The sequence below is a fragment of the Carlito syrichta genome, unplaced genomic scaffold, assembly GCF_000164805.1.
Source record: "Carlito syrichta isolate Samal-C Ts95f unplaced genomic scaffold, Tarsius_syrichta-2.0.1 Scaffold302012, whole genome shotgun sequence".
NCBI lineage: Eukaryota > Metazoa > Chordata > Mammalia > Primates > Tarsiidae > Carlito > Carlito syrichta.
Genome location: NW_007246108.1, coordinates 239,185 through 265,527, shown reverse-complemented (window position 1 = coordinate 265,527; position 26,343 = coordinate 239,185). Strand labels below are relative to the sequence as shown.

Genomic DNA, 26,343 nt, shown 5'->3' with positions numbered 1-26,343 from the left:
GTGGATCCCCTGGAGAATCCAAGAGGACAATCCTGAAAAGCACATGTCCCCTTTATGACTTCCAGAAATGAAAAACTAAAAGGGAAGGTTAATATTTTCTCATAAAGTCAGTCTCTTATGACTTGCATACAAAGCATATTAGTTGCTTCATCTGGTGTGCTCTACTTGGTATTTATAAGTGGAGTTGGACAGTGCCCCTTCTCAGAGTAAACAGACCTTACAGTGGTTTTTATCTTGTCTACAATGCTGGCTTCTCTCAAGAATTACCTTCATTGTGTCTGCATCCTATATACCCATCATCAGTTATTCAGTAATGAGCTGTGGCTCTGGCATCTACCAAAACATCCTCTTACACTCTGCAGCATTTAAAATCAAAGACATTGCTCCCACATTAGTTACTCTCTCAAATCATTTCAGTAAAGGTTTCTCAGGAAGTTGATGATATCAGTCTACAAAATGGAATATTTCCTTCATGTTATACCCTTAGGTTTCAATAGTTTGTTGATTTTTTTCTATCCCCTACATTGACTACCTTCTTAGAAACCATAGGTCACAAAGATTCTTTCTGGTGCCCTGACATAGTTTTCCCTTTTGTGGGTATCCTTGAGGTTAGCAATTTGAGCCCACAGACCAACAGCTGAGTTTGGTCCAGCTCCAAGGCCCAACCCACACTCTCTTACTTTCATTTTAGCTATTATAGATGACACTACCAAAAAATTGAATATTTGCTTTTTCCTTATTAGTTTACATTTCCTTATGCATCTAGTGAACCAACTGCTCAAGAGTATAGACTATCATTGGTAACTTTTAACTTTAATGGTAAATTCCATTAGTAACTGCAGCACAGCTGTGGCTCCATACTATTGGTGACTACACTGTCACCCTGAAATCTAAGGATAATCTAATAACAGATGTACTAGAATTTTCTTCTGAAACATATTTTGTTCTTTCTTCATACCCCATTTCTACCAAAGACAAATCATACTGGAACCAGTTTATTTGCAAAATAGGTTTTAGTCTTATTATATTTGGTCTGATTTTTTTTCCATAAAGTACAGCAATAATTATTCATATGGGCTTTTTAAATCATTGACTTTGCTAGAACTTTTTCTTAAAGAATTTTGAATTTGACTTTTTAAAAGCCGCAAGGCCAGAAGCCAAGCCAAGGATTTACCATTAGACTATGTTTATATACTTCTGTCTTCTGGAGTTCTTAAAATATTTTTTTTAAATTTTATTTTAATAACTTTATTATATAAGTGAGGATTAGGAACATAAGTAGTCTACATGCAGGTGAAGTAATGTTACCTTTTCTCTGCACCTACACCAGCATCTGTTGTTTTTGAATTTATTAATGATGGCTATCCTTACTGGAGTTAGGTGGTATCTCAATGTGGTTTTGATTTGCATTTTACTAATGATTAGTAAGGCTGAGCACTTTTTCTGGTATCTGTTGGCTACTCATATATCTTCTTTTGAGGAGTGTCTAATTCATGTCCTTTGCCCACTTTTTAAAAGGGCTGTCTGTTTTCCTTTCAGCTCATTTGAGTTCCTTGTAGATCCTGGATGTTAGGCCCTTGTCAGATAGATAATTAGCAAATATTTTTTTCCCATTCTGTGGGCTGACTCCCCTACTCTCTTGATGGTTTCTTTTGCTGTGAAAAATCTTTTTAGTCTGATGAGGTCCCACTTGTCTATAATAGCTTTTATGGCATTTGCTTTAGGGGATTTGATCAAAAATTGGTTACCTACTCTGATGTGCATAAGTGTGTTTCCTGGAGTTCTCAAAATATCTTGAGGTTTCTGGGCCTATTATAAAGTGACAGTCTTTACTCACCACTGTCAGGAACCCTGTAAAGGATCTACACAGACAACATATGAGGCCAGTCTTTTCAAAGGACTTTTATTGGCTGTATAAAGTCAATCTCAATTACTCAAAGCCGTCTGAAAAATGTTTTATTCCAGTCAGAGCCTTAGTAAAACACCAATGCCTCCAATTGTGTACTGTTATAAAAGGAAACATTCTTATTTAACTTATACAAATAACTGTACTGCCATAAATTAAGAATACTTGCAAATAGTTTCCAAACTTTGGAGAAATCAGGCAGAGAGAAATATGCCTCAAATTTTTTTTACAAGTATGTACTTGACTCAGTTACTAAGGATTATAAATATCTCAAAAGAAAAGTTTTCTTGACTCTGAAAAACAAAACAAAAAGACTCAGTGTGAAGTCCATAATTTTATCCTTCTTTATGACTGTGTAGTATTCCATTATGCATATGTACCACATTTATTTAATCTGGTCCACTTTTGATGGGCAGCACATTTTGTTACATGTTTTTGCTATTGTGAACAATGCTGCAACAAAGATGCATGTGCAGGTATTTTTTTTTTTTTTTTTAATGATTTGAGTTCCTCTGGGCATGTTCTCAGAAGGGGTATTGCTGGGTCATACGGAAGGTCAATTTTTAGATTTTTTAGGCATCACCACACAGTTTGCTACAGCAGTTGTACTAGTTTATACTCCCACTAACAGTGTAGAAGCATTCTCTTTTCCCTGTAACGTCTCCAGCATCTGTTGTTTTTTGAGTTATTGATTATGGCCATCCTGACTGGAGTTAGGTGGTTGTATTTCTTTGATGAATAGTGAAGCTGAACATTTTCTTATGTATGTTAGCTGTTCGTATGTCTTCTTTTGAGAAGTGTCTATTCATATATTTTGCCCACTTCTAATAGGGCTATAATACTCAGTAACCTATTGCAGAAACAGAGAACTGAGCACCACATGTACTCACTCATAAGCAAACCCTGAACACTTGTTCAATGATCTCAAATCAGGTAAAGTGGGTACCCAAGGGAGACACAATGTTTACCTGTAAAATGACAACTTATCTACCTAATCCTGAATTGTACCCCACATCTTTAAAATAAATAAGTTAAAAAAAAGAATCAGTGATGTTTGAAACAAAAAAAAGGTCTAAAAAATTATTTCAGCCCTCTGTTAGTTCTATCTATGCAAGCAACTCTGTTCAGCTCAATATTGGGCTAGCAATCCTCATGAACACATCAGCTATCTAATGAGAGTCCTGGAAGTTGTTTCTCTAGTCCCTTTGGTACAATCTCAAGAGGTATCAGAAATCTGCATTCAAGAGTCCTTTTCATGAACTACCCTAAAGAAGCAGGTTTGAACTGTAGTTGATTATAAACTGCTTTTGAAAAGAATCAAAGTAAAGTAATAATTGTGGATTCTTAGGACAGCCACAACTCAAAACACAATTAACATGGAAATGTGATTATTTACTTGGCATATAACAATTTAACATTATAGCTATTATTGATACAAATAAAATATATCAGAATTTTATGAATTGCATACAATTTTGTAACACATTTATATAAACTTACCTTAAAAAAGTAAAATATTATTTTATATTTGACAGTGCTTCCTGTATAATTTTAACATACCAAATAAGCCTTATATTATCTCTTTTTGATTTCAGGGAAACTAATATCAAAAAAATGTTAGTTGGATGTAAAAAAAAACCTGAATTTAGAACTTGGAATTTTACTTTTGGAAAGTTTGTCAAATATGAAACTTGATATCACAAAATACTTTATATCACAGGTCACTATAAAATAGTCATTGATAAGTTAAAATGATAATTCGAATTTTCAAAAAAAGCAAAATTCTGTACTCTCTGATAGAGAGGTTATTCAATTTCCCAAACAATAAGACTTAATAAAGACAGCATGAGGCCAGCTAAATCTGTCCTTCTTTCTTCCTTTTGTTTTTACTCCTGCAGTGTACTCAAAAAGGTAAACAAAAATCTTGCATTGGCTTCTATTAATATAATACAAAAAACTTTATTCAAAAGAGAAAACCAGATTTTACTTCTTCATTGTGTATTATCACTGTGAAAGCTAATTTTAATGAAGTAGCACAAAAAAATCCAATTTTAATCAGTTTGACCATAAATCAAGATTTCCATAAACCTTTTATAACCTTTTATAATTTTTCTATTGAGGAGTTGTAGTCAGAACCCTGTAACTTAACAGCACAAGGATTAATCAATAGAACTTTTATCAAAGATGTTAAAAGTCTGAGAACATTTGATCAAAACAGACTCACAGGTGATTGTAAGATAATAGTTATTTAACCAAAGGAATAATCAGAAATGAGTAATGCCGAAAGCTACATGGATATAACAAATCCAAATTATTTGAATCTTGGTTTTCTTAAGTGATCAAAAACCTAGTGATGATGACATAGGAATTACCTTGATAAAACATAAAATCTATTTTATAGGCCATTTACCCAATGGCAAAGAAACACCTTCTGCAGCATGATTGTTTCTCCTTGTGGGATACCCTTTTAGATAAGCTGAAAATCAAACCTCATGAATAGGATTCTTGAATTAACCAGACATGGGAAGGATGTGTATAGGGCCATGAGCAAAACAAGAAACTAGAAGACCAACATCCTGAACATGAACATAAATGGCTTTCAGCAACAGTATAGGAAGCCTCCAGCTATATGGAACCATCCAGACACATCAAGAAAAGCCAAGAATATAAAATCAAGCAGCACCTGAGGAAAACATTACCCTTCTGGATCACCAAGACAAACTTCTCAACATCGGGCCACACAGCCTTTAGAACTGAAGAAAAAGAATTATAGGAACCGATGAAAAGGCTGAAGAAGGAAGTGATCACCTCAGGTCTTTTCAAGGAAGAAAAAGCAACAAGACACAACAAAAGTTGCACTTATGATAGAATCAAAGTCAAAGTCTTTGTACAAGGTGCTTTCTATATAAAATCATTCTCTTTTTCTTATAATCTTCCTTATCAAAATTACATCCTCATATTTATAACTTTTTAAATATCTCTCTCCTACTTACTGGTTCCTTTCTTCCTCATTTCATAAATAACCTTTCTAAATTCGTAATTTGAATCAACCTTTGGATAACTTCTATACTAGACTAAATTATTTTCCCCAATAAAGACACATTATCTCTGGAACATTTTATACACCAAATTGTATGTTAACTAGAATTCTTATTCTTAATTTCTTAAATTTCAGTGAAAAAATAATGTAGAAACCATGAAATCCTGAACTATCAGAAATTATCATTTTATAAATGAGAATTTTCCACAATTCTTAAAAACATGTTTTCTCATATCATAACTCTATCTTAATTGAAAGTCACCCAGATACCTAAGGAATATCCAAAATAATTTCAAAACTTTTAAATTACACAAAAAACACTCACCTAGCTGGACTTAGATGTCAGATTTCAAAGGCTGTTCTTCCTAGACAATCAGGAATGCAGTGGAGACTGGAGGGTCAAGGAGACTGGTATCCATCTCTAACTAAAAAGGGCCAGGAAGCTGCTAGAAGGGATCCTGAAACTCCCCCACCTCATGGCAACTGAGCCACAAGCAATGTTTCGTCAGGGAACCAACATCTGTTACTGAAACACCAGGGATTCAGTCAGGGTTCTATTGTTATGGTTCAGAAAGCCAACCACTGAGACAATGAGTATTGCCAAAGGAGAAGACTTTTATTGGGTGACGTGAACCAAGGAGGTTCATTCTCAAATTCATCTTCCTGTCCTGCATCAGGGGTTTATACAGTGGGACAGGAAGGTAGAAAACAGGAACTAAGAAGGGGTTACTGAAGAGGAGTTGGTAAACAGGAATTGGAGTGGGGTAAGGAAGAAGAGATGGCAAACATATGGGGTTTGGCTTCTCATTGTTTGGATACAATGATCTGGTGAGTTTCAGTTTTCTGATACTATAGGCCTGAGCGTAAATTTCCTGAAAGAATAACTCAGATAAGACAAATGTAAGTTTCAAGCTTAAAGAGTCAATTACTATATTTATTCGAGAATAAACTGTAATCATTAGTAATGTGAGGAAGTTGGGCCAGTTTCAAAAAGAAGGATAATGTAAAATATGTCTGATATTTGTTATCCTTCTCAGTTGTCTACCATGGGCAAAGCAAGAAGAGGAATCCTTGAGCATGTTTCTGTATCATATAAAAACCTGTCAATACCTTACATTGACCTAGCTAGCTTCATTCCTGGATGCCTTTGCTTCTGAGTTGGGTCAAGAAAGAGTTAATGCCAAGAACAGAGATCCCAGCACTTGGCATAATACTTGTACATAGAATATGATTAGTGGTTATTTGTTTGATAAACATGTTATTGGCTACTGACAGGACAGATGGTTTTCCGATTTTTCTTAAGTGTTTGGTGACAGTGTAATTTTTTTGACACACACATAACTAGATGGATATATTTAAGTAAGCAATTAGATTTGTTTAACTTTTTTTATGACGTTTGCTCTCAAAAGCAAAAGGAACAATTTTTTTTCACATGCTATCTTTACCTAGATTTTTCATCAAAATTTTACTAGTCTCATAAAATGAGTTTGGCAGCCTTCCTTCTTTTTATATTTTCGGCATTAAATTGTTTAGATAGAATTGCTTGTTCAGTGAAAGTTTGTACAACTTAGCCTTTAAAGTCTTCTGGTCCTGAACCTTGGAGTGGGGGACAGAGCAGGGAGCAGTAGAGAGAAGAGCTGCAAGTTTGCCTAGAATAGTGTTGTCAATTTCCCACTTGGAGTAGGCTCTGCCAGCACTGTGATTCACGCACAGGTTTCTCTGACATATGATAAAAATGGTAATTACTGACAAGTTGTAATCTTCCTAGCTTGCAACAAGAGAAAAGAACTTAAGTCAGAAGCCGGCCCCCAACCTATCTCCCAACACCCTTTTCCCAGACATTTTCCTCCAACACCAGGTCATTACTGTCTCCTACCTCCCCAAGGGCTTTTAATATCTTTTCTTTGAGCTCTTCAATTCTGTTCTTACAAATCCAGCATCAATTTTGGGAGAAAGACGGTGATCTGTGCTATTTACCATTTTATTCCACAGTAACAACTTATTTTACATGAATACTATTTACACTGATAACAACCTTCCTATGTATCAGGTACTTTAAAATACATTCTATAATTCTCAAAATTGTTCTGTGAAATTGATAATATTGTAGTTTCCATATTTTTAAAGTAAGGATATGAGAGTTTTTAAGTCTATCTTTTTGTAAAAATAAGGAAATGAGTTTTAACTAACTCACACAAGGTAAAATGAATAATAAATTTGAGGGCAGAGCCAAAACCAGATCTGACCCAAATCCAGAAAATTGTGGTATAATCAATTTTGTACATGACATAGGTACAGGCATAAAATGTGATTGTAATTGTCTTTTAGTTTACTGCACATATAATGGGCTTGTATTGCTTAAGATGGTCTGTACTCAGGAACATAGATGCCAATATTATGAAATTGCCCTTTGAAGTACTATGTAATATTCATGTCTAGCAATGAGACATGTGCCCAAGTTTTGCTGTTTTTTCCTCAGGAGCCTAGAAATTGTTTCTTAAAGCTCTTTGGAGGAGATTTTTTTAATGCCTACACCCAGGCTCAACTGAATTTCTGGAGTGTTTACTTAAGATTTAGCTACATGTTGTCACTTAAAGACTGACTCCTAAGAGGTGCCAGAAGTATACAAAAATAGGAACCATCTCCCTATAGACCACCTGAGTACTGCCAACACCACATATGCTCTAGGTTTCCCCTTATTCTCTGACCAGGGAAGAGATGTTCGTCTCATATTCTCATCATCTTTCTTGTTCTCTTCTAGTTCTCTCTTCATCTGTTTATTACTATTTAGAAATGTAATATATTATATTAGAGAAGGAAATACTATTATGGTTGGTTAATAGAAATAAATATGTAAATTAGTACATTTAGAATAAAGTATATCTATCTAACAAAGTATTATAAAGGAGCAGATAAACATAAAACAAAGAAAAAATAACATGAAAGCATTACACCAAAAAAGTAAGGTGAACCAAGAGAACGTAGGCACATGGGCATGTTTTGAAGCACATATGTCCCCATTCTCATAATAATGACATTATGGATTTATTTTTATCTTCTAAATGACTCATTTTCCTACATTTTTATACAAAGAGGTTTTTATTTTTATTTTTTTGGTTATTTCCTGAAACTATATTCTCAAAATAGAATTTCTAGATCAGAATATATAATTGATTTTGCCTTTGAAATTTACTTGTGATATAATCTACATATACAAGATATATTAATCATTTTATTGCAGTGATTTAAAATCAATACAGAAGAATAGTATTATATTCTGCTTCCAGATTATATTTGAGTTCCATTTAACAGAGATTAAGTATTAGGTCCAATCTAGTTGAAGTATGTAATAGCTTTTTCTTTTATTCTGGTTCTCTACATAGTCCTATACAGGAGCATGGAAATAAGTAGAAGAGTAAACATTACAGTTGTTTCACATAGCGAGTTTCCTATATATGTAGGTTTCTGGTAGACTCTGGACACAGATTTTTCCACTTCAGACATCTCCGTGCATGATGAATGTGAGTGGTTTTCTTTATCTGTTACTATGACTATTATGGAATTATAGCAAAGTATCGAAAGAGTGTTTGTCCTAGATAGTTTGACTGACTTTCATTGGGGGGTATTAAAATGTTAGAATGAAACTGTTTATCCAGTAGATGGCACTCTTAGTCCGTAGACCCCAAAATTCACAAATTGATAGTTGTACCTTTTATTGGTTACAGATCATAACAGAATCCATGCCACTGATGTCTTACATGCTGTTTGGTATCTCACTACACAACCTATTCCAGGTCTCTCTACTGTGATTAATGATCACGGTTCAGCAAGTGATTCAGGTATGTACAAAGTACATTTATACATCCATGCTCCCTTGTGAAAGATGAGAAGAAGAGAATGTCTTTTTTAAAAGGAAGTCAAGACAAACGCTATCAGTTTACTTTTAAAAAATCTCTATTACTTTCATTTTCTCTTCTCAGATTCTGACAGTGGATTTACACATGGACATATGGGATATGTATTCTCAAAAATGTATAATATGACAGATGATAAATATGGATGTCTGTCTGGGAATATCCCTGCCTTAGAGTTGATGGCACTGTATGTGGCTGCAGCCATGCATGATTATGATCACCCAGGAAGGACTAATGCTTTCCTGGTTGCAACCAGTGCTCCTCAGGTAAATCTTTAGATTTTGGTTAGAAGAAATAATTCAATGTAAGGAATTCGCTGAAGAAAAATTAAATTTATACATTTTGTTTATAATAAGCACCAAGTAAATATCAGCCAAACTATATTTAGTTCTAGGATAAAATTCTTAGAGACCATGCTAAATATGAAGAGAGACCATGGTTTCCTTCAAGGTATTAATGACAGGTATACAACTTTATTACCTATGAGGATCTCTTCCCAATTTTCTTCTTCTTTGGAAAAGAATTTACTTGAATTCCTATTAATAAACCTCCTCAGTAAAGAAAAGGCTACCTATTCAAAAGTCCCTTTCTGAAAAGATTAGAGAGCCAAATCTTTCTTGGACTTCAAAGAATGTAAGCTTTCCTTTTATATAAATCTTTTTCCTTTGAAATGTATTCGTTATTACAATTATGATTCTTATGGCATATCTATAGCTGAGTAGGAATTTAGCATCAATCTATTTAATAGAGGGAAATTTTTACCTGAACATAAGAGTCCCAAAACAATGAATACATTTGAAGTTCATCTTGGTATATATTTCCATCTAAATAAAAAGCTAATCACTAAGTAGCTAGACATCTCTGTCTATAAAATCAAACTTAATAAGCCTCCCCTTGATTTAATCAGCTGGACCCAGATTACTAAACATTTTAGATCTTTTGTTCTTCTTTCTACAAGATCTAGAGGCCAGTTTGCTCCGATATTCACTCTTGTATCTTTTACCCCACTGCCATGCATTTCCATAAATACTCTTATGGACTGTTCTATAATTTTCCTTCAATCTATATATAATAAAAAGATCCTGATTTTTTTTGATGTCCTGCCCTATCTTTCTTTCCACATGTCCTTTATACATCAGAATTATTTTTCCTAAAGAAAAGCAAAAATCCTCTTGCCAGCACAATTTACCACTCAGATTTTTCTACATGTCTGCTGTTTTACTTACCTCAATATTGATATTCATGTGATTAGTCTTTCCATCTTTTTCTTCTCTATAGGCTATCTCACGCACTAGTCTTCAAGCATTTTATGGGCACCTTCCTTTTAAAAAAATATTATTTTCTAATAATACTTCCCTCAGCATTATTAGATAATTCCAGACAAGTAGATGCTACTTTAAATCTTCAATTACTTCCCCTCCCACTGTGGGAGCTTTTCTGTCCTCTCAATAAATCCTGCTTTCTCACTTAAAAATCAATCAAGCAATCAGTCTTCAGTGACTAATATAAATGGTGATATTTTCTATGGCTGACTGTGGAATAAGAATGTTTTGAACTATGGGCTTCTTGGGTGTTCTATTCTTGTTTAACAGTTATTTCTTTAACTAAGAGGAGGCCATTCTTATGACAGATGCAAAAAGTAACTGACTTACCTCTTAGGGCATTGGTATCTTTGTATGTATATATATATTAATGTTTACTGTTCCCTGCAAAAAAAGCTAAAGAAAATCTCTAAAAAAACATTTACCTGCTAACATAGGCTAGTGCCTCTCACTTATTAGAGTTTGAACTAAAATTTCAAGGCAAGGAACTTGTCTTACAAGAAAGGAAATTTAGCTAGGAAAAATAATCAAGAATCAGTGTACAGCAATAAGTGATTCTTAATAGCCAGCAACCACAGGATTATATTTCTTGGTTTAATGAAATAAAGAGCTATTTCAGAAGCACAGAATATTCTCATTGATTTTTGTGATTTTTTTTTAACTTAAAAATTGGAACTCTTGACTCTCTTATTTGCCTAGGCGGTGCTATATAATGATCGTTCCGTTTTGGAGAATCATCATGCAGCTGCTGCATGGAATCTTTTCATGTCTCGACCAGAGTATAATTTCTTAGTTAACCTTGACCATGTGGAATTTAAGCATTTCCGTTTCCTTGTCATTGAAGCAATTTTGGCCACTGACCTGAAGAAACACTTTGACTTCGTGGCCAAATTTAATGCCAAGGTAACTAGATTTGTACCTGTCTTCATTTTATAGCCACATTGAAAGTTATTATGGGACCAAAGTATTGATCAAAACTTGTTGCTGTCAACTCTTATTTGTCAAATGTGAAAATGCAATGCAGTAAAATATTTCACCAGAAGCTGACATACAGGTATTGGTCCAAATATAGATACTAAAAAATTGAGATGCTGTCTCTGTGTGGTATACTTTATGCTACAAAGGAATTGTACATTCTAACTATCATTGTGGAGTTTTATTTGATTTTGCTCTCTTTTCTATGATATAGATGTATACATTATCTGGCAATAATAAAGGTCAAAAACTTGAAGCTAAATTTTATACCTCATGCATATGCTAATTCAAGAAAATTTATTTGTAATAATATTATTTTAATAGTAATTGATAACCTATGCAAATTTTAAATATAATTTATTACTAATTCCACAATTAATGATTATTTTTTCCATCATTCATTATTTTACTTTTTGATGAACTATTCTACTATTAATTTGTGCAGGCATATAACATCATTTTTAAATAGCTGAGAAGTTTCTAGTTATTTGGTATTTTAATTATTTTCACATAGTAGGAGGACAATAAACATTCTATTGTTTTCTCTCCTGTTCAACTTTTGTTTACACTGAGGCAAAATGCATTTTAACTTTGTCTCTCAAACAGGTGAATGATGATGTTGGAATAGATTGGACCAATGAAAATGATCGTCTACTAGTTTGTCAAATGTGTATAAAGTTGGCTGATATCAATGGACCAGCTAAATGTAAAGAACTCCATCTTCAGTGGACAGAGGGTATTGTTAATGAATTTTATGAACAGGTAACTAGCAACTGTTTAATCTGTCATAATCTATATTTTCAGGCTGCTCGTTTACCAAAGCTTCCAAAGGCTGTAAAAGACCGATCATGTTATTTCTGATTAATTTTGATCAGGAAATTAAAAATGACATAAAAGTTGCACTGAATTATAATTACAGAACTCTAAGAATAAAGTTATTGACAAGCATTTTGGGGAAAAATGATATTGAGAATGAAAGTGAGATGTTGGGAAGAACCTTGGAAGACTGTTCTCTAGATTTATTTATTATCATAGAAGCTAATTTAAATTGAAATAAAGCAATGCATATCAGATTCAGTTCATTTCATTCTCTAATAGAATGAATAAGAGCAGTTTATGAAAAAGCTAAAAAGAAGTAGGCATTTTATTTGACAAGATAATATGAGAGTTGACAGTCTACTAAAAAAGGTGTTGTAGTCACATATACTTGGGGTGACCCTCCCCACATTAACCTACACTGTTCAGATTGCACATGAAACTTTCTATTTAGTACTAACTACTCTTTTAGGAAGAATGTAGAGGTGATGAAGCATGGTCGAAGGACAGGAATCAGTGACTTTAAAGGGCATGAAAAAGGTGAGGATATTTACCCTGGTGGAAAATAGAGGTGTTATAATAGCTGTCTTCAGATATTCAAGGGTCTTACACTCAAATTTAGAAATAGGTTAATTATAGTGTTGGTGTGGAGATTAAATAAGATAAATTACATAAAAGACTTAACAGGACTTAACACAGGATCTGATTCATAAAAAATGTTAGATCCTTCTATCCTGCCCTAAAAAGGGTATGAATATAACCAGTATAGAAATTATTGGGAGATGGAATTTAGGTCAATGTCAAAAAGAAATTTATATTGCTAAAGGTGTTCGAAAATAGGATCAGGCACTTTATTAATAGCAATAAATTACCTGTTACTGGACATATTTTAACAGAGCTTAGAATGGTTTTTATAGGCAGAGTTTTATGGTTATTATAGGCAAGATTTACATATAGGCAGAGTTTTATGGTTATTATAGGCAAGATTTACATATAGAATGAAAGATTTTTGCTTGTAAAAAAAGTTTTCCCTAGGAATTGGATTAATTCATAATCATTCCTAAAATATTGAAATGCAGAAAAATATACATAAAAAGGATAATATGTATATAATAATTCCACTTCTTAGGCATACTATTGTTAATATTTTGGTGTTTTCCTTCATTAATTTTGCTAGGTACCTTCTGGTTTACACTTTTTTTTCTCAAAGACTGGAAGCAGGTCAAAATAAAATACTTGTACTGTAATGCTATTAAACATGTAGGTAAATAAGAATATCAGAAACCATATAGTCACACAGATATACTTTAAAGAAAATCTGAGATAAGGTAGTAACTTGAATTGAGCAATAAATTATTTTAAGTTTTCTGGCAGCCAAGGCAAAAGAGGAAAATATTATATATGTATACATATTATAGATAGATAATTATTTCCATCTTTGCATTTTAAGATGCATTTATATTTTCATATATGTAGATAAAAATATGATCTACTGAGACCTTGGACCACTTCTTATATTTTCCTGTGAGAAAAAACCAAAATCTCAAGATCACAAAAGTTCTAAGTAGCAACAATGAAGTGTTTATGTAGGAATGTTGGTAATTGAGGTAGAATCTCTTAAAATGTGTTCTCTGTCATGAAGGAAAAACAAGGAGTTGAAGCATATTCTTCAGAGCCTAAAGAAGTTTACACATGAATGTCTGAGTTCTTGCATATTTACATATTTCAAATACCAGGTGAATGTTGACTTTACTTGTATTTTATTTCCAGGGTGATGAAGAGGCCAGCCTTGGGTTACCCATAAGCCCCTTCATGGATCGTTCTGCTCCTCAGTTGGCCAATCTTCAGGAATCCTTCATCTCTCACATTGTGGGTCCTCTGTGCAACTCCTATGATTCAGCAGGTCTAATGCCAGGAAAGTGGGTAGAAGACAGTGATGAGTCAGGAGATACTGATGACCCGGAAGAAGAGGAAGAAGCAGCAGCACCAAGTGCAGAAGAAACCTGTGAAAATAATGAGTCTCTAAGTAAGTTCTAAAATCTATTTCTAATGTGTTTTTCCAAATGTGTGTTTTCTTGCTTCAGTTTAGATGAGTTGTATGCTACTCACTAAATAGAATATTTCGAGTCCAAATATTATCTGCCAGGTTTGATTATGGATAGTTCTCTTCCCAATATCATTGTAATGTAAATAACAGACTATGGAAGCTATAATGATACCTTGTGTCATCTAAAGACATGTTCTCTGTAATGAAGGAAAAACAACGAGTTGAAGTCTATTCTTTAGAGTATCTTAATGATTTAAAAGAAGAGGAATTTCAGTTACCATATAGACCAATGGCAGTCCTTTGCTGTCTTGGGGAGGGAAAGTCCATGTGAATAGATAAGAAGTAGTATTAATTTGTCCGTTCAACCATGCTGCCCATCAAAAGAGGACTGGATTAAAAAAATGTGGTACATATACACGATGGAATACTACGCAGCCATAAAAAAGAACAAAATCATGAATTTCGCTGCAACCTGGATGGAACTAGAGTCTATAATACTGAGTGACCTCTCACAAAAACAAAAATCCGAATATCACATGTTCTCACTCATATAATGGACCTTGAGCATCCAATGCAATACTATGAGAAAATGACGGATGGTACTGGGAAACTATGGGGGGGAGGGGGATGGGATTAACAGTAGCAAATATCTGTCGGGGGATGGGAAAACACTTCTTATCTACAGGGTGCCTGAATGAAACGTCATTGTACACCTAACCCTTAACTGTACCCCACAAAACCATAATAAAAAATACTGATTAATGAAAAAAAAAAAGAAATATTTATCAAGCACCTTCCCTGTGCCAGGCATTCTTCTAGGTACCAAAGAGAGAGCTGTGAACAAAACAGACAAAAAATAAATTCTTGGCCTTATAGACTTACATTCTAGTGGAATTGGCAGACACTAAACAAAATGAATCAGCATATCTATACTATATTAAGTACTGGTAAACATGAGAGTTAAAGAAAAAAATGGAGATATGAAATATTGTAGAGATAAGTTAAAATTTTAGATGAGATAACCAGGGATAAGGGTGGTCTAAATAAGAAATTTTTTTTGTTGTTGCTGTTGTTTGTTTAGAAACAAACAAACAAACAAAAAGATACTAAAGAAGTAAGGGAGTGCTTGGATACACTATCTGAAAAGAGGATTCCAAGGATCCTGCACATTTCTGTGCAATGGTATACTGAGGTGTGCCTTGGCAGGGATGTTCGAGGAGCATCAGAAGAGCTAGGATGGCTGAAGCATAGGAAAAGGGGAAGAGAGCAGCCAGAGAGGCAGCGGGAAGCCAGATGATGTAGTGTTTGAAAGTAGGGGTCTGTAGGTCACAGTAAGGATTTTGGCTTTTACTCTGAGTAAGATGGGAAATCAGTGATTTTGAGCAGAAAAATCAATGGGCTCAGTTTACATGTTAACTGGATTGCTTCAGCTGCTATATTGAGAATACTTTTGGGCCTGGAAATGGTGCAAGGGTTAGAAGTAGAGGGATCACTTAGGAGACTGTTGAAATTATCCAAGTGAGAGACAACTGTGACTTTGTACCACGATAGTGACAAGAGTGACAATAAGAAGTGATCTCATCTGGTAACTAATTGGCTTGAATTGTATCATGTGGCCAGTCTAATTCATTGAACTTAATTGGCTATAAAAGCATTATTTTTCTTCATATCTTTATACATAGTCTGTTTCTCCTGTTGTGCAAAAATTAGTGACCAACAATATAATTAGCAAAACTATGGCCCTTAAGTGACTTGCACAAATAATGTTCCTCTGTTACTAAGAGCATGGTATGTTGTTTCTGTCAACTTTTGCAGGTGAAGAAAGTCAACCTTAATATTTTTCAAAACCTTACCCAAAATACTACCAATGAAAGACATTTTGATCATTTTGTACTTATTTTTATAAAAATTAGGAAAATATACAACTTGGTTCATTTCAACCATCTACTGAGGTGTCTTGTATTAATCCATTTGCCCTCATATACATATCCTTTTATAAGCACGCATAGCAGAGATAAAAGTCATTATCAACTATAGACTTATGAGATAGAGTTTTAGAAATTTGGCTTAGGTCAGATTTTTGTTTACATTCTGGCCTATCTATTAACATATGTACAGAATGAGAGAAAAATCAAAAGTTGTTTTTCTTCAGTATTTTACTGTCAGAGTAGTTTTATTTTATTTCTCTGCTGCTTATCAAAAGACTTTCATTAGAAATGTTGTACTGCTCCTGAGATTCAGAGCTAGAAGCCAAGACTTGGAATTTCTGGGTTATTTATTCATTTGTTTATTTTAATAAACTTATATTAGTTTTTTCTTTTTACTTTGTTTTAATTTCAAAGAGCCAGGTAGTTTGCTGTCTGACTAAGATTAAGACAGTTTTTCTACTGAACGAAGATCTTGTCAGCTTAGCCTGTGGAAAAACTTTGTTCCCATGGGCCCCAGATGATTGCTGTTTGAAGTCAAACACATGGAAAACAAGACACACAATCCAAGCATCGAGAATTGAAGGACCCAGGCCAGGAGAATTAACAGGCTCAACTTGTCAGTTTAGGCTTTAGCAGCAAATGCTGTAACCAAATGTACTCCATTTATTTCTGTTCTGTAGGGTTGACTTGCCATAATGACGTTCAGATTCAGATGTGCTGTTCTCCTGACCTTCCCATTTTTATTAAGTTCACTAAAGTGGAAAGAGAATTCTGTGGATTCTGTTTAATAATGGCTTCTACAAGTTAACTGGCTACCTTACACTAAAATTTAAACTATCCCATCCGCAAGGATATTATATAGTAGCTTTGGAAGTATTATTTGTGAAGTATTCCTTTGCAGTCAAGAAAATGATAAATGTTGAGCAATGTTATAGTTATTAAATATTAGCCGAGTAGAGTAATTTAATTTTAGAAATGAAAGGGCAATCAATGCTTAATCCAGTTCTGCTGCCTCTCTTTACAAAAGACTAAACTTAGGCTCAGAAATTTAAGTAACATCCCGAGGTTGTAGAACCAGAAAGGGAGCCCAGGTTTCCTAATTTTTAACTTCATTGCTTTTGACTCTTGGTAATTTTAATTTCAAAATACATGTTGACTGAGATGGTTACCTTGATTTGGCTTGATACTTAGATTTCAGAAAAAATGAAGTTAAATGTGCACAGATAACTTCTGCAATTCACAAAACTTGGAGATCTCCCAGGAAACACAGAATAAAATGTTTCAGTATGGTATCCTAGGAAAAGAAGGCTTTTACCCCACCTCATAATTAAATCTGAAAGATTCCTACAGGGAACTAAGAGGTTTCTAATGAAGTACTAAGCTGCATTTAGAATTTGAGCAATGAAAGGCTCTTTGTTCTAATTTCAAAAGGTTCCAGTGCTGAACAATTTGGCTTCCAATACAGGCATGTTTTAGACCACCTGCGGACTCTAATCTACGCAAATTTATTTGGTACAAACTTTCTTCTACGTCACCTTATTCAGTATAATTCCAGAGAGGTTTATTGCTAACGTTCAACAGCATTAATAAGAGAACAACTGTTCTCATGGGGACTGCCCTGAAAGGAAAAAGAGAAAAATTGAGCTTTTGTTAACTTTGTCCCTATGAATGTACTGTCATGAATGTGTATAAATTTAAGATGGAATAATCACCTTGAACACAAAAGTGTTTGCTGCAAACTTGATTCAAATCTGTTCTTTAGCCAAGGGTCATCTGTAACTCTCTTGATTCAAAGTATTAGGTTAAAAAGTATATTTACATTTTAACATTTCTCAACAGAAGCTGATTTGTACTTAACTACAACAAAAATGAATTACAAGTAGACAAGTAGAAGGCTTTAGTAGATGAGTAATTTTTAATTTGCTTTTACAAGTCTTATGTTTTAATTTTTTTATTGACATTGACAGAAAAAAAATTCGACTTTGTTTAAATTTTAGCTTATATTTTGCCCTTGTTAGGAAGCTTTCAGATGAAGGAATTGATGTATAGAGTCACTGTATAGAGTCACGCTGTATGCCCTACACCCTTTTGCCTGTGTTGCGGTTCCTCACTCTGCTTGGAATGTAGCTATCCCTTCCTCACTCAGTGTATTTAATTCTCAGGACTTACATTCAGCTCAGGGACATATCCTTTACAAAAATCCTACCGATTCTCCCACAGGTTGAGTTTTTTGTGTTGTCATGGTTTGATTTAGCAAAGAGAAATTGCATGAGACACTTGTCAAAAAAAAAAAAAAAAAAAGAGCAGAAAAGGCTTTCAGAATTTTGCAATAGGGAAGATAATTGAACTCAACTCTGTTGAAACCAAAGGTGGAAGAGTTTTCTTTTCCTTTTTTTTTTTTAAAGAAAGAAAAGTTTATTTAAAAGTAAATTAGATAGAGAAAGAGAAGGGAGAGAAGATTCACCTCCCCAGGGTGGGGTGGGTGGAGAGTTTTCAAATGCTGCAGTAAGGTGGTGAATAAGTACTGAGGACCTTAGAGGGGAGTTTTTAAAAATGTATATTATGTCAATCTGTTAATTGATGCTTACTGAGGCTACGCTCCTGTTCTCCCACAGACACTAGGAAATAGGGACTCCTTCCTTACTTCTTTCTTCCCTCCCTCCTTCCCTCCTTCCTTCCTTCCTCACTGTTTCTTTTTTTTTTCCTTTTTTCTCTCTCTTTATTTTTTGAATTTTATTTCATTATAGTATGAACATTTAACATGAGATCTCCCTCTTAAGTTTTTATGTGTACAAGTTCTAGAGATCTGGAATACAACATTGTATTTATAGTCAACCATACTGTACTGGCTCTGTGATGATTATATCAAAGAGATAGCTCTCAAGTCTCTGAGAAAGATGTTTCTGTAAACTGGCTAGAGGAATGGGAGAAGAATTCTCCATATTGCAAAGGGTCAGATAAAGAATTTGCAATTACCAGTTTTCAAAAGTAAATGCTCTAAGAAGAGGGAGGTCAGGGTCCTATAATCCAAATATCTAAAATTTAGTCAAGCTGAAAGGAATGGTAAGCCCATCTTCATCACCAGTGTATGTTTGTCATAAAACATAGCATGTGAATTTCAGTTTTTATCATCTTGGTACTTTATAGAGTGTAAGCTCCTGTAAGGTAAGCTCTGAGTCTAATTGATTTTTGTTTCCACAAAATTCAGAAAAGTACTTTTCAGTTTGTCAATACAATTTTGGGTCTAGAAATGAGTAAATGATGAATACAGTAAATATATACTTAAAAAATTCTCATGACTCTTCCTGTGTTCATTTCCCCCAGTATCCATTAAATTTAATAATTGTTGTATGTGTCTATATGCTGCAAAAGTAATTCAAGATAATTTAATATCCTTATCTGCACTATGTTTTAAAATTGTTTTAATTGTCCTTAAAGTGCAAGAAATTTCTGTGATGCATTATAATAAAACTGTTAAAATAATCACTTATATTTCCACAAAAATAATGATGGGTGGCTTCCAAGAGATCTAGTTTCTTTGAAACATCCCATAGCAATTGGCTTTGTTTTTGTTTTGTTATTTTGCTATTGCTAATTTTTTAAAATTTATTTTTTATTTTAAAGATGTGAGGTATAATTCTGGATTAGGTATACAGTGGTCATCATACAGGTAAAGTTTGGACCTCCCTGTGGTTCCCACTTTGCTTGGTTTGAGATCAGGTACCCTTATTAATGTTGTATGTTCCCTACCTCTCTCCCCTAGCAGTTTCTGGCTACTGTCAATTCCCTTCTTATAGTATTATGGTAAATGTTCAGGTTCTACTTATGGGTGAGAACATGTGGTACTCAGTTCTTTGTTTCTGTGATAAATCACTGAGTATTATAGGCCCTAAATCCATCCAAGTTGCTGCAAAGTCCATAATTTTGTTCTTCTTTATGGCTGCATAATATTCCATTGTGTATATGTGCATACTTTTTTTTTTTATCCAGTCCTGTTTCTGTGGGCAGCACGGCTGATTCCATGTTTTTGCTATTGTAAATAGTGCTGCAATAAACATGCGTGTTTAGGTATCTTTATTTTATAGAGTGTTTTAAGTTCCTCCAGTTATATTCCTAGAAGGGAGATTGCTGGATCATATGGAAGGTCAATTTCTAGTCCTTTTAGGAATGGCCACACTGTTTTCCACAGAGGTTGAACTAGTTTGCATTCCCACCAACAGTATAAGAGCATTCCCTTTTCTCCACATCCTTGCTAGCATCTGTTTTTTGTTTTGTTTTTTATTAATGTTGGCCATTCTTACTGGAATTAGGTGGTATCTCAATGTGGTTTTGATTTGCATTTCTCTTATGATTAGTGAGGCCGAGGATTTTTTCATGTGTCTGTTGGCTGCTCATATATCTTCTTTTGAGAAGTGGGTATACGTGTCTTTTGCCCACTTTTAAATGGGGCTGTTTTTTTCTGTCTTCTTTTTTTTCCTTCCTCCAAGGGTATACATGGTAAATCATGTCTGGTTCATTATGTAGACTCAAATATCCCTTCTGATCTTTCTGGTAACTTGTTGACTCTAACTCTTTTTTAAAATTTATTTTTTATTTATTTTAGTGACAGTATTTCACCTTGTTGCCCATGCTGGAGTGCATGACTCACTGCAGCCTCAAACTCTTGGGCCCCAGCCTTCCAAGTTGCTGGGATTACTGTTTAATATAATCTTGATTAGATCAGAATTTCCTGTGAACCACTTTTTCATATCATTATTACTTTTACCACTTATCAACACTTTATCATTAACTTGGAACTATGAAACAAAAACTAGAGAGAAAATGATTCACTTAGTTAACTTTTATTGAATAATTAGTAAAGTCTGGGACTTTGTGGATATATGCACAAAAGAGGAAACAAAGGCTTCTGTGCTAGGGAAGTTGACAACCTAATGGGAGGATCTTAGTTTAACTTCTAAATTCTTGTCCCAAGTCTAAAATGGTCACTCAGATGAGGATATTGAGACTTACACGATATTCTGGTTGCTTAGAAAAGAACAGACCTCTCTTCTAAGCTCCAGACCAGCTGCCTATTTTCCCTCTCTACTTGGAGGTCTCCCAAACACTTACGTTAGACATATTCCTATTCATACCTATTAATTCTGCTCCTCATCTAATGTTCTCTTTTTCAGTATATCTACCACCATCTACTTATCTTCATTCCCATTATCTCTGGCCTTGTCTGAGCTACCATCATTTTAATACCTTCCTATCAGGGTAATTTCCCTCTCATTCTGCTACCCTTCAAAGACTTTGTAAGATATAGTACAATTGTACCTACTTGTTCATGCTCTGACTTGATGGTTTTCATATCTTCAGCTGGAAAATTTATTTTTTCTTTCCTCATTTGAGTGTATCATCCCATTTTCTCCTGGTCAGTAAGATTTCTACTAAAAAAATTCACTACTATTCTGATGCAGGTTTTCCTTATAAGTTATTATATGCCTTTGTCCTTCTGTTTTTAGAATTCTCTCTTTGTCTTTGACTTTTGACAGTTCGATTATAATGTGTTATGGAGTATACCTTTTAAAATTATATCTATTTGGCTATTCTCAAGTTTTCTATGTTTGGATATTTAAATCTCTTGCTGGACTTGGGAAGTTTTTAGCTACAATTTTGTTAAATGTACTTCATGTCCCTTTCATTTTCTCTTCACTTTCTGGGACACCAAAAATTTGAATAATTGGTTGCTTTATATTGTCCTATACATGGCATAGGCTTTGTTCATTCTTTTTTTTTCCTGACAGAGTTATTTCAAAACATTCTCTTCACATTCTGCAAGTCTTTCTTTTGCTTGTTCTACTCTATTATGAAACTTTTAAATTTATTTATATTTCTTTCAATGAGTACTTCAATTCCAGATTTTCATTTTATTATTTTTTATGATAGCCATCTTCTTGGTAAATTTCTCATTTATATCCTGAATTATTTCCCTGATATCTTTGTATTGTTTTTCTGAGCACTCTTGTTTCTCACTGAAGTTCTTCAATTTCATTATTTTGAATTCTTTATCTGGGATATCATAATTTTTTTACTGGGATTTGTTGCTGAAGAATTGTGTTCCTTTGGAGGTGTCTTCTTTTTTTCTTTTTAATGTTTCTTGTGTCTGTACATTGAGCTATCTGTGCTTCTTGTATAGCAGTCACTTCTTTCAATTTTTAAAATTTGTTTTTATTGGGGAGGACTTTTTCCTGAAGATATATCTATAGTGTTGGTTGAGCAGGGCACTTTGGCTTTGATTTTAGAGGCATGCTATATTGTAGTCTTTACATGATTTATTTGCATATAAACGGCTTCAGTAGTGTCTGTGATTTCCTCAGTGGCTTAGGGTGTAGTTGTTAGTGGAGGCTGTGGTAAAGTTTTGCTGAAGATGAGGATATCTTGTGAGCCAGTCCTAGGGCCTCAGTGGTGACAATAACAGACCAGACATACTTGTTCTTGGGCTCTCAGGTAGCATATACTGCCACTGGTGTTAGTGGGTCTAGGCAGGGTAATTATTGGGCCTCCAGGTGTTTTATTTGGGTGTCAGCAGTGGCAGCAGTGATCTGAACACACAGGCAGGTCCTTGGGCCTCTGAGCAGTGGCATGAGGTAAGCATGATGTGGGCAATGGTAGTAATCATGGTGGTACTATCCTTTGGCTTCTAAGAGGTCTTTACTGGTGTTGGTAGTGGCTGCAGTGGGCTAGGCAGACTAGTCCTTGAGTCTAGTTGATGCATGCAGGTGGGTGCCAGTTGTAATGCTAGTGGCAAGTTGGGCGGGTCCATCCTCAGACCCCCCAAGACAAGGGCTCAATGTCAATGGTGGTATATGGGGCAGGGCAATCCCCAGGTCTGCAGATGGTGTGTTTAGGCACTGGAAGGATAGAGTCAGGCCAGGTGGTCCTGTCCTCAGACCCCTCAGTGGTGCATGTGGGCACTGGCTGCAGTAGGCAGGGGCAGGGTAATTTCCAGTTCCCTGGCAGATGCTCAGATGGTAGTGATAGCAATAGCAGTATGGTGTTGCTCCTGGAGAGGACAGAGTTGTTTGTTTGTTTGTTTCAGTGGCAGCAGCCATAAACAGGTGGCTGAGGAGTGCACGCTTTGACCCTAAGTGGCAGCTATAAGTTGGGCAGCCTTTCCTCAGGACACTTTTAAATTCACAGTAGTCCTGCTACTAGGGATGAAGGTGTTGCTGCCAATGGTTTGTGCTTTGACCCTGATGGTAGCAGCCAACAGCAGCATCTGACAGCAAGTGGATGCTGTCAAAGGGGCTCTAGGGTTGTGAAGATGCAGGGGCTTTTGAGCCCTAGGGAAAGATACAGTCTGGTGGGGGTTGTGCTCTTAAAATGGTACCTTATTGTAGTTGTATACTTGCGACAGGAGTGAGTGTGGGACCCTGCTTAAGATCCTTCTCTGGAGCAATTCCATCACATGGTTTCTAGGAACCTCCATATTTAGGGCCCGCAGATGTCTAGGGACTCTCTGTGACTAAGATTACAAGAGTCCATGATGGGAATGGTGACCACTGGGGGTCGCTCACCCCTTCCTGCACTGGAGAGCTTCTCAAGGCGCCTTGCTGATCCCAGTTTAGCAGATTGCCTCACTCTTCTCTCCTTCCTTGCCTGTTACTGTTACTTCTTTGTTGATTTCTAGTGTTCTCTCTAGGGTGATCTACTCAAAGTGTATCTTTTCATTATATCATTTCTTCTTTGTGGATGAGGCAAGTACCTGATGCCTCTAGTCAGTCGTCTTGAAGACCCCTCCAAGATAAGATTTTTTTTTTTTTTGAGTTGGAGTCTCACTCGGTCGCCCAGACTGGAGTGCAATGGCCGCTCCTGGCCACCGCAGCCTCGCCTGCTGGGCTCCGGTGATCCTTCCACCTCAGCCTTCTGAGTAGCCAGAATTACAGGCATGTGCTACCATGCCCGGCTGATTTTTTTTTTATTTATTGTAGAGATGAGGTCTCGATAAGATTCTTAAAAGAGTGACATTATGCAGAACATTGTTTTTGTTACATACAAGTGACAAAATTTCAGTTGAATGAGTATATACAAAAAGAGAAAATTATTGGTTTATGTTAACATGATGTTGGCTAGTATCAGTGCTTACTTGTTCCTGCTCTTATCTCAGCTTCACCTGCCTGGCAACTTGTTATTTAAACCATGCTTTCTGAGGCTGGAACTAAATCCAACTCTAAGTTTACTTCATTCCAAATATACAAGCGGAGGACAAAAGATCTTCAATCCCTATCTTTCAGCTCTACATTCATTCGGTACCACTGGAAAAATATTGTGGGGAGGGATTCACATTGACCTGCACTTGGGTCACATACCTATCGGTCAATCACGGTGACACAGCTTGTGTTGTCATGAGTGAGTGAGGAAGTAGAGTTTAACAATCTTTTCTGGAACCACATAATTGAAGGACCATATTGGATGCACAGTTACCAGAAGAAGAGATAATGAAGAGTGAGAAAAATAAACCCAGAAACAATATCTACTCTGGGAGGTGTATGCAGAGTAACATGGGGATTTAGAAGAGAAAGATTATTTCTTAGAAGAGAAATTTGGTGAAGCTGACTGGGTTTAAAACTGGGTTTTAAAATAATGAATGGATATGAACTTTCAATGATCGGGAGGACATTTCAAAAGGAAAGGTAGTACCAGCTTGAAAGTAGAAGAGTTCATGGTAGATTAAAAGAAAAAAACAAGCATTTAAGTATAGATAGAGGTTAGGTTGCAGAAAGTAGAGATTGCAAATGTGGGCTTAGGCCTGCTTGTGGGAGAACTTTTAACGGAGTTTGAAATTAATTTTTAGTTCACATGAAGCAGAAGAGTACCATTAAAACCATCTTTATAGAAATTAATCTTGTAGAGTTTTGTGAATCAAATTGATTGATTAAAAAAAACCACAATAAATTATTCCAGTGGTCTAAGTGAAGTCTTTAGAGCAAGAATAAAAACAAGATACAAATAGAACCTTATACTGGACACCGCTAAATGTCAAATGCTGTTCACAGTTATTTCTCAGTGATATTTTAATGGTCATTGTCAACTTCCTTATTTTTCTTCATTCTTTAAAACTGCATTAGTAATCTGAAAAGAATTAACCCTCATGTGCTCAGCACACAACTAATTGATCTAATTTGTTTTTTGTTTTTTAGGAAAGAAGACTTTCAAAAGGAGGAAAATCTACTGCCAAATAACACAGCACCTGCTACAAAACCACAAGATGTGGAAGAAAGTCATTGAAGAGGAGCAGCGGTTGGTGGGCACAGAAAATCAATCCCTGGACCAGACTTCTCAACAACGCTCTTCAGAACAGATTCAGGCCATCAAGGAAGAAGAGGAAGAGAGAGGGAAACCAAAAGGAGAGGATATCCCAACCCCAAAGCCAAACCAATGACAATGGATAGAATGAGCTGTGTTTCCAAACAAATTGACTTGTCACAGACTCTTTTCAAGCCAGCACAACACTTAGACACAACACTGTAGAAATATGAGAAGATGGGCAAATGGCTATTGCATTTTGGAATTCTTTGCCGTTTATGGTGTTTATTATTACAGTGAGGTAACTTGTTAAAAACTCTTACTCAAAGAAGCTTTCACATTGCAACACCAGCTTCTAAGAATTTTTTTAAAGAAGGAAGTATATATGTGTGTGTGTATATAAGCTCCCACATAGTAACATGTAAAACATATTCACACACATGCCACACACACACATACACACTGAAAGCCAGGATTATTGGCTCCACAATTTAGCAACATTCTTATTAAGATATATAGTGGTCACTGTGATATAATAAGTCATAAAGGAAACAAAATCACAAAGGAACTAGTGCGTCTTAGCAAGGAAACAGTGCAGCAAATGTAGGTTACCTACTAAGCAGCTTTTGCTCTTAGTACAGAAGGATGAAAGTTTCAGAGCATTATTTGAATTCTGATACATCCTGCCAGCACTGAGTGTGTGTGTTTGTGCGTGCGTGTGCATGTGTGCATGCATGTGTAAGGAGCGAAAAAGGGGAATCAGTTTGAAAGGGTGTGTGCAAGAGAGATTCTTGTGGGTTTAGTAGCTCATAGAAGAACTGTTGCAGATGACTGAGTACATGTGAACAAACAAAAGGAAGTTCACTCCAGAGTGTCTTTGAGAGACAGCCATTTCAAAAGCCCTCCACCATTTAGCTTCAGAAAGGTCCCTTTGTAGATGGAGGGCACTCATGGGCTGGATGAGAGCACCAAGTGTTTGGTATTACTGCTATGCACCACTTGGAGGCACTCTGTCACCAGCCTCAAACCTAGAAGATTGAGGCATTTTCTAGTCGACTTGCCTAATGAATGTATAGTAGTTGTGAGTATAGATGTCACTCAACTAAG

The 26,343-nt window shown here is 35.3% G+C and overlaps 1 protein-coding gene across 1 annotated transcript in view; it reads left to right on the top strand.

Annotated features, from left to right (window-relative positions):
* Nucleotides 1-25,787, top strand: part of PDE3A (phosphodiesterase 3A) — a 341,273-nt gene extending 315,486 nt beyond the window's left edge. Inside the window, exons 12-17 of the mRNA XM_021711286.1 lie at nucleotides 8,672-8,785; nucleotides 8,927-9,126; nucleotides 10,882-11,085; nucleotides 11,764-11,919; nucleotides 13,744-13,999; nucleotides 25,131-25,787. Of these exons, the coding sequence (XP_021566961.1) occupies nucleotides 8,672-8,785; nucleotides 8,927-9,126; nucleotides 10,882-11,085; nucleotides 11,764-11,919; nucleotides 13,744-13,999; nucleotides 25,131-25,372 (1,172 nt within the window). The 3' untranslated portion in view covers nucleotides 25,373-25,787. The remainder of the gene's footprint in view (nucleotides 1-8,671; nucleotides 8,786-8,926; nucleotides 9,127-10,881; nucleotides 11,086-11,763; nucleotides 11,920-13,743; nucleotides 14,000-25,130) is intronic.
* The last annotated feature ends 556 nt before the right edge of the window (nucleotides 25,788-26,343 follow it).